Consider the following 9,105-nt stretch of genomic DNA (forward strand, 5'->3'; position numbering starts at 1 on the left):
CAGGATGGTCACAGAGGGGACGCTTTGCTCTGGCCGCCTCAGTATGATCACAAAGTGACTTTGGATGGCGGGTAGCTGGGAAATGGCAGAGCTGGGGTTTGAACCTGGGCACCTGGGAAGGGCCTGAGCCAGGCTCCAGAAGCAGTGGCCTCAGTGCTCCCAGCAGCACCTCCCTTCGCACCACCTCACTGGGAGGCTTCATTCTGGAGGCCTGTAGCCCTCAGTGACCAGGACCCAAGCACATCCTGAGCACCTTTTGTGCCCCCCCCTGCACTGTGCCCCCTGGCCCTGCCCCCAAGGAAAACCCCACAGCTGGAGACCAGAGCACCAAAAATTTATTGAACTCTCCACTTTTCCCAAAGCACAACTAGGTGCGGACACACACACACACACACACACACACACACGGGAGGGGGTCCCTCAGCCCTGCTCTTGTGGGACATGCCAAGGCAGCCAGTGAGAGGTCACCCCAAGGCAACAGGCCAGAGCTGGGCTAGGGAAGGGACAAGGGGCCACAGGCTGGGGACAGGACAGTCCTAGGGCAGAGGCTTCTGGCTGGACGTCGCAGTCCCCCAGGATGAAAGGAGGTATGTGGAGCAGATGGAGCCCCAAGAGCCACCAAAAGTCACAGGGGGGAGGACAACACATGTTCCAAAGCGGTGGCAAGAGCAGCCTTTACGAAGCAGCCCGTCCTAGGTTGTGGGGCACGCGCACACGTTCACGCACACGGCAGAACACGCCTGGAAAGAGGGTGAAGCCCCAGAGACACCCCCCCCAACATCCAAGCCAAAAACTGGGAGGGGGGGGCTATGCAGGGACTGGAACAAAGTCCCCCGATTTATCAGTTGGGGCAAGTTTTTGGTTTTTCTTCCCAAAAGGGAAATTTAAAAATCTACAGCAAATAATGCCCAATTCATTAAAAGTTTTAAAAACCCAGCCTGTCACTCCTTGCTTAAGCTTCAGACGGGGCCGAAAAAGCCGAACAAAGAAGGAACACGGAAGTGGCCAGGCCGGGGCCCCTTGCTCAAACACATGTCCCTGAGCAGAGGGCTGCAAGGCCAGGACAGTTAGGGTCGGGGGCCCAGGCCCCCATCTATCTGGGAGAGGTGCACGGGGAAGGGGTCAGAGTGATAGCCACCCCAGGGGAGAAGCACGTCTACAGGGACAAATCCTCCAAATAATAAAGATACGTCAGGGAATGGCACGGGAGGTCTGGGCGCCAGAGGCGGGGAGCGGGGGGGGGGGGGGGGGCCGGGCCGGGGGGGGGGGGGGGGGGGGGGGGGGGGGGGGGCGGGGCGGCCATCAGCTGCGCTGCTCTAGGTACGCAGACAGGAGCAGCCCCGGTGGCAGGAAGTCCAGGTGACGATTGCTGACTTTCATCTGCCTCTTCCCTTCCAGGTCGGCACCTGTGCGGGGCCAGGAGCACAACGGTGAAGAAGGGCACACGAGGTCACCACCTCTACCCCTGCGCTGGGACCCGCTGCCTCCGCATCAGGGCCCAGGTGGCCCACTCCCCACCCGCCCCCTCTCCACCACCTCCTTTCGCTCCCGAACCTGAACCAGCCATGCACACCCGGAGCTCATTCGCTCCCCTCCTCCCCATCTTGCCAGGGCCCCTCCTCCTCTGTGTGCGGGGAGGGGGGGGTCCTGGCCCAACTCCTGCGGGGAAGCACCCTCAGCCCAGCCCCTCAGTCCCGAGTCTGTGGGAACAAAGGGAAGGTAGCTTGGGAGGGCGGCCCCAGGTTGCTATGGAAACCGTCTCCTCAGCAACCCCAGGCAGGAAGGGGGCGGGGCAGAGGAGCAAGAAGGGGGGGCACCCAGACCCAGCAAGCCCCCCCTCCCCTGCGAGGACTCTCCCTGGGGGGCGGTGTCCTGAGAACTTCCCCATGGGAAAAGCCGAGCCCTAGGCCTTGGGGAGGTGGGGGGGGGGGACTTGCGGAAGTCACCTGGGCGGCACAGTGGAGGGGGGCTGCATCTCATCTCGGGGTCCCCGGATGCCCACGCAGGCCCCTCTCTCCCCGCGGCCCTGAGGATGCAGACCAAGGGGCATCACCCGGCACGGGCCAGGTGAACTCGTACACAGCCCTTTTCTCATGCTGCCGCTCCTCCTCCAGAAGCCCCCCCAATACCCTGACCCTGGGTGACTCTGGCCTTGGTGTCCCTGGGGTGCATCAGCCAGGTGGGGCCCCGTGGGCCGGCAGCACTTACTGGCTGAGATGAGGTCCATGTACTGGCAGATGGCATGAAGCAGGAGCCTCTCGAAACTGGAGAGGAACGGAAGTTAAGTGGTGGAGAGCCAGAGCCAGTCCCTGGCAGGGCACACTGGACTCACCCCCACCCTGTCACCTGTTGTCCAGCATGGCCGTGTACACGGCCTGGGGAGACACAGAGAAGAACCTCAGCAGCCGCTCCTCCCAGGTCTCCAGAGTTTCCTGCAGGGGAAACAGGTCTAGGGGTGAGGCCAAGTATGAGGCTGGGGCCAAGCTGTCCACACCCCATGCCCAGGGAAGCCTCTGGAACCCAAAGCCCAGGGTTCAAATGTGACCTTTGACCTGCTACATGAAGCTACCAGGCAATGAGATATCCCCACACTTCTGAACTCCTGTGCCTTCTGCGGTGAACTCCTACACATCCTGCAGTACCCACCACCACCATTGCCCCTGCCTTTCCCACCCTCATGAAAAGCCCATTCCCATTCCAGTTCCTGCATTCTGATCACACTGGCCTGTATATCGCCTTGTCTCCAATACCACCTGCAACCGGTAACAGACTACACCTCACACCACCACCAATTGAGACAGTGAGGGAAAAAAGATTAAAAAAAAGGCAGGTGGAAAAAGAAGAGGCCTGGCCTGGTATTCACCATGGGGATGCGGCTCCGCTTGAGAACAGTTCTCAGACGTCGGCTGATGCGCTGGAAGCACTCACGGGGTGTGTAGGCTGGGTCCTCTGCAAGAGTTCTGGCAGTGGGGCAGCTGCTGGAGCGAGCCCCTGGCCTGCCCCCCACACCGGCTCCTCCCCACCTGTTTCCTGATACCGCCCATATGCCAGGCTCCTCCCCACACCCCTGGGCACCGCCCCCACACCGGGCTCCTCCCCACACTCCTCGGGCACCGCCCCCATGCCGGGCTCCTCCCCGGTCCCCCGAGCACCGCCCACACGCTAGGGTTCGTACCCACCCCTTCCTGGGCGTTGCCCACACACCAGGCTCCTCCCCACCGGTCCCGGGCATCAACCACACAGCAGGCTCCTCCTCCCTGGCCCCGAGCACCGCCCATACAACCCCCCACCAGCCCGTGGGCACCGCCCACACATCAGACTCCTCCCCATTTCTACCTGGGCACCGCCCACACACTGGGCCCCTCCCCGCGGTCACCAGGCCCACACACCAGGCTCCTCCCCTCTCCTGGGCACCGCCCAGCCGCAGGCCCCTCCCCATCCCTGGCCCGCTAGCACACCAGGCTCCTCCTCCTCCCTGTCCCCGGGCAGCGCCCACACGCCAAGCCCCACCCCACCTTGTCCCGGGCACCGCCCACACTCCGGATTGTACCCACCTCTCCCCCCCACCGCCCACCCACCAGGCTCCTCCCCGTACCTGGCCCACTCACAAATGATCAGCTAAGTGTACACCCTCCGCATCTCTGGTGCCCCCAACCTCCCGTCCAGGCCCGCACCTCTCCTTCGGTCTTCCCCGCGGCCAGGCCCCCTCCTCCGGGCCTTGCTCTTGCCCTCATCCTCCAGGTAGCGGAGCACCCGTTCCTGCTCCTCGCCCGAGCGGTTCATGAAGTCGTTCCAGACCTAGAAGAGAGGCGCGCTGGCCCCAGGCGTCTCCAGCCTCGGGGTCTCCATGCAGCCAAAGCGCACGGAGGGCCACAAAGCGCACGGAAACGCTCCTGGTGGACACACTGGCCCACTACAGGGGACCCGCAGACCGCCCCTCCGGCAGGACATATACGGACCAAATATAAGGACTCTCAGTGGAGTCCTTCATTCCCAATGGTGGGCGGATGAATCGGGAGTGCTGGAAAGTTCTGGGGTACGGTGGGAGCTCGGGCTTGATCTGGGACCCCGAGAGAGACCAAGTGTGTCCATCAAGGAACCAGAGGGGGCTGGGTGCAGATGGGTGCTCCTGACTGAGGGACCAGCACGGGCCGTGCGTGGCAGGGGTCGTGAGAACGGAGAGGCGGCCCGTGTGGCCGGAGCAGAGGGAGGCGGCGAGGAGGGCAGGGGCCCCACCTCCACGTAGGTCTCATTGCTGCAGGCCTCTGCGAAGATGCCGGGTGCTGCGGGCGGGGCAAGGTCCCCGTCGTCCGGCCCAGGGGTGCCCCCGTCTGTCTCCAGCAGGGTTAGAAGGTACTGGGCTAGGTGGAAACAGATGGTCTCTGGGCTGGGGTGGCATTTGGGGCCCCCCAGTCTTAGAAACCCAAGGACCACATTTCCTCCCCTGGCCTCTGGATGGAGGGCCTTCCCCCTCTGGCTCACCCTAGTCTCCCCACCTCCATGCCCCAGCTTCCTTCCCAGAACTGTCTAGCCTCCAGGTCTGGAACCCTGCTTCTCCCTGGCTTGTCGAACTCCTATACATCTTTTAAAACCTAAGCTCCAGTGCCCTGAGCTCAGCCCAGCGCCAGCATTGCCGGCTCAGGGTCGGACTCACGGTAAAGGCACAGACATGCCACTCTCGCCTGGCCCCCAGGAACCCTGGGAGGTGCCCCAGCCCCTGCTCACTGTTCTCCAGGCGCTGCAGGCTCTTCCGCCCCTTGGCCTTGGGCACGAGGTCTGAGTTCCGCACAGCCTGGTTGATAAAGTGTTGCTTCCGCTTGGATGCCGACAGCCTCTTCACCTGGGGGCCAGCTAGAGCGGGCAGGCAGCCCGGGAGGGGCCTGTGGGCCGGGGTCGGGGTGGGGAGGCAGGCCTCAGGGCCGACACGGGCCAGGACCCTCAGGCAGAGCCCCACCGTGGCCACTCCTGCCTGCTTTCCCTCGGCAACGGACACCCTAGACCCTGAAATCCCATTTTGTCTCCTGGCCAACACCCAGGAGGCAGATTAGTAAACTGGGGCTCGGGGAGGAGAAGACGCTGGCCTGAAATCACACACTGGGTGGGTGCTGAAGAAAAGTTCCCAGGCTCCCAGATCTTAACTGCAAGCTGGGGGGACCCAGAGTCTCCAGAATGTGAACCCCGCCCTCCTCTGGGAGTTTCTCAAGAGACACTTTTTTTTTTGAGACTTTTTAAAGTGGATTTCTTTAAACAGCCTCTATGCCCAATGCGGGGCTTGAACTCATGCCCCTGAGATCCAGAGTCACATGCTCTTCGGACTGAGCCAGCCAGGTGTCCCATCAAAAGACTTGACTTAATGGAGCTCCCCCAGGCCAGCAGCAGAGGAACCAAGAAACAGCCCCCAGAAGCTCAAGGTGCTGGCCAAGCCTGTCTGTCCCATGTCCCTGGAGTCCCCCTGAAATGTGCCCCCCTCGGAACTAATCTGCTGCCCTCCAAGCAAATGGCATTAAAGCAGAGATGGATTAGCAGCGTGATGAGGCCTCTCACTGGGGACCCAGGGCCAGCTGCAGACACGGTGGGGGTGGGGGGGTGACGGGGTGCTAGATGGAAACATCCAGGCGAGGAGTTCCGGCCTCCCAGGCCAGCCCCTCACAACCCCCAGACCACGCTGGGGGCTGCACAACCCTCACCCCGCGGGGCAGTGGTGGACTCTGACCCGCCCTCTGTCTGCTCCAGCCACAGGGCCCCCTCACCGCCCCTCTGGCGATGTCACACACAGCCCCACCCACAGGCCTGTGTCCCCTGCCCGGTGCTCGCGCCCCCAGCCTCTGCATGGCTCACTCGCTCCTCTCCTTTGGCTCTGTTCTAACCTGTCAGGGAGACCCTGGCCCCTACATAACACGTCACTGCTCTGTCTTACGGATCAGTGTGGATGGCCCACCTCGTCCAGCACACCGAAGTCCCCGGCAGACTCGCCCACTATGCCTGGCTCCCAGCAGGTGGTCCCAAAACTGACTGCCAGGTCAGTTCTCAAAACAATCAAACATTTCCCAAACTGAGTAGAACCCAGAGTCCAAAATTACCCCCAAACGTTCCTGGTACCCAATGTTCCCAAGACACAAACTAAGAACAGAAGTGTGGCCTCTCTCCTCCAAGCCACCAGCAGGCTCTAAAAAACCATGAAAGTCCAGGACTGTGGCGGAGACAGGCCAGGAACGGGCAGCACTCCTCTGGTCCATCCATATGTAGAGTGCGCCCAGCCTTAAGCATCTATGCTCCACAGAGTGGCCGTTACATCTTGGTCAAAAAGCAAACAGGCTGACAGACTCAGCACTCCGTGGATGTTTCTGCCAAACCCCATGCTGCTGTCTGACGGATAAACTCACACACGCACGAGTCCCCATCACCAGGAGCACACGGCAGAGGTATAGTCTGGGTCCTGCAATCTCAGCCCCGAGTTCAAATCCTGGCTAGGGTGCTTCACTGTGGAACCCAGAGCCTCGGCTCACGCTCTGCAAACTGAGGATATGGACGGCTCCTGTGTGGGGCACCTGGGTGGCTCAGTTGGTTAAGCATCTGACTCTTGATCTCAACTCAGGCCCTGATCCCTGGGTTATGAGTTCAAACCCTGTGTTGGTGCTTACATTTAAAAGAAGAAGAAGAAAAAAAAGGCCTCTGTGAGTTTGAACGGAGACACTCAGGGCCACAAGGGGCCAGGGCAGACACCCTCCCCCATCAGCCCGGCTGAAACTTGCTTGGTTTCCTCCTGTTGTGGGGAGCTCACCCCCTAGGCCACACTGTTGTGAATATTCATTTTCACCATCACTATCATGCAGGAGGCTCGTGATATTATGTTGAGGCCATGACACAAATTTGCAACTGAGGCACAAAGAGCCCAGTTTCGAGGAAGGCGGCCGACACAGGGAGAGGTAAATCAAGTCAGCACAGAGCCAATGACTGTGAGGCTGGATCCAAACTGAGGGCTGCCTCCCTCAGGCCCGCCCCAAGCCCCAGGTCACCCGTGGCCTCCCCAGGGCTCCAGTGCCCACATCTCCACCTTGGCAGCTGGACAGAGTCCAGAACGGCAGCCTGGTGGGGCCGATAACACAGTCCGCATCCGGGGAGCGTTATCGGGGGGTGTCAGAGCAGGGCTGAGCCCTCAGAACACAGGGCTGCGAGGCACGGGGCTTCCCTATCAGCCCACGAGAGTGGCGGGGCCAGGATTTGGACCTGGTCTGAACAGGAACTCCCCTCCTTGAACCATTCAGCCTCCTGCTTCCCTCTGGGCCCCTCAGACCACCCCCCCACCTGGTTAAGACTCATCTGGGCCCCCCCCCTGCCCCGCCACCATGCATGGCTCCCCAGGCCCCTCAGGGCAGGGGCCAGCTCCGTCCTGGCCTGGCATTGGAAGCCCTGCGCTGTCCCGGAGGCTCTGAAGGGCCCACCACCCTCTCGTGGGCCTCCCGTGCTGCCGAGCACTGGAAATTGAGTCCTGCCACCAACTCAAACTTGCTGACCTCGACCAAATTCCAGCAGGAGACAAGGAACATGTGCCCGGATCCCCACTCAGGAAAGAGGGGATGGTAGAAGCAGGCGGGACAGGGACGGCAGCCCCTAGGCACCCAGCAAAGCAGATCTGTGATGAAGGCTGAGGGGAGAGGGACGCCGGCAGCATAAAGGTGTGTAAGAGAGCCTTACATATCAGCAGTCAGAGCCTCACCCCGTCCTCTCCCCCTCATCTCCTCCGCTCCAGACCCGGGGGGCCCCTTCACTGTGCCTCACCCCCCCCCCCCGGGGAACAGTCTACCTCAGGGCCTTTGCTGAGCCTTCTGCCGGAAGTACACTTTCTTGGCACGGCTGCTCTTGGCTCAAAGGTCCCCTCCTGGGAGAAGCCACCGGGCGCCAGCCCCCCCGCCCCGCCTCCCGCCGCGGTCCCGAACCAGCTGGTCCACTTGTCTATCTGCTACTTAATCCTCACTTCCCGCAGCACACACAGCAGGATGGGGCCACCCTGTGTCCCTGGCACCTGCCCACAGAGGCCACCTCACAGACAGGGAAACTGGGGACGCAGATGGGGTGCCTTAGGCTTCCTGGACCCGACAGGCCCCCGGGAACGTGAAGCTGCCGTGTCCAGTGAAGGTGTGCGGGCCCAAGGGAGAGACAGCCGCTAAGTGAGCCTGGCTGTGCGGAGACCAGCCTCCCGTGTCCCCCCAGTTCTGTCCCTGCACGTTCTGAAACGGGGCCTCTTGACAGCTGCTCTCTTGGGCCACAGTGGCCTTCCCTGGCACCAGCCCCCTCCCCCAGGAACAAGAGAGGAACCTGGTTCCCGAAGCAGGAAGCCGAGGGGGGAGGGCTGCAAACAGGCGGTGACTCAGGCTGGGCGGGGGCCCCAGGGCCCCCAGCAGTGGCCACACCCAGGGGGGCACACACGGGGTTCATCAGTGGCACCCACCTGGCAGGTTACTACCCACTCTGGGTGGGTAAGGCCCCTTCAGAGGAGGTTAGTACCCACACCTGTGGAGACCCGAGTGGCCTCTGGCAGGCACCAGGTGGAAGTCGGGACACCACAGCCAGGGAACAACGAAGCCGTAAGGAAACAAGGAAACGGAATATGGAGACGCTTGGGACAACACAGAATGGATGTGCCCTTTCGCCCGGCACCTCGAGCACAGGGTCACTGACCCCCACCCCCACCCCGCCCAGTCCCAGGCACTCTGGGAGGAGGCTGCTGGTATATCTCATTGTACAGATGGGGACACTGAGGCACGGATGCTGCAGTGACCTGCCCAGGCGGCTCAGCAGCGCTGTGGCCGGCCGAGTCCTCGCCCCCACACACCAGGACCACACAGCGACAGCGCGATTTTCTGCGTAAACACGCTGGCTACACAGAAATCTGCCCGCGCCCTGGGGGTCCACACCTGCCGCCGCTGCGCCCTCTCCGGCTCCCGCTGACCCGGGTGTGTAAGCACTCCCCCCACTTTAATCTGTTGAGTCCTCAGATGTGAACAAAGAGGCCTGTGTACCGCGGGGGCGGGGGCCGAGAACCCGGCCAGGGGGGCGCCGGACTGGCCGGGGGGCTCATACCCAGCGCGGGGAAGCCGCGGCGGC

At 62.4% G+C, this 9,105-nt stretch overlaps 1 protein-coding gene across 2 annotated transcripts; it reads right to left on the reverse strand.

The window, feature by feature from the left end:
* Positions 1 to 1,265: 1,265 nt before the first annotated feature.
* R3HDM4 (R3H domain containing 4) lies at positions 1,266 to 8,909 on the reverse strand. 2 transcript variants are annotated; one of them, XM_029917565.1, is made up of 9 exons: positions 7,515 to 8,909; positions 4,726 to 4,880; positions 4,237 to 4,361; positions 3,675 to 3,798; positions 2,864 to 2,949; positions 2,347 to 2,432; positions 2,209 to 2,264; positions 1,947 to 2,026; positions 1,321 to 1,406 (listed from the first exon to the last, which is right to left on the reverse strand). In XM_029917565.1, exons 1-8 carry the CDS (start codon positions 7,670 to 7,672, stop codon positions 1,977 to 1,979), a joined length of 840 nt encoding a protein of 279 aa, XP_029773425.1. In that variant the 5' UTR covers positions 7,673 to 8,909; the 3' UTR covers positions 1,321 to 1,406; positions 1,947 to 1,976. The 2 variants fall into 2 exon arrangements, with proteins under 2 accessions (XP_029773424.1, XP_029773425.1); XM_029917564.1 differs by lacking the exon at positions 1,947 to 2,026 and having other exon boundaries at positions 1,266 to 1,406.
* Positions 8,910 to 9,105: the final 196 nt, after the last annotated feature.

Source organism: Suricata suricatta, chromosome 12 (genome assembly GCF_006229205.1).
Source record: "Suricata suricatta isolate VVHF042 chromosome 12, meerkat_22Aug2017_6uvM2_HiC, whole genome shotgun sequence".
Taxonomy (NCBI): Eukaryota; Metazoa; Chordata; class Mammalia; order Carnivora; family Herpestidae; genus Suricata; species Suricata suricatta.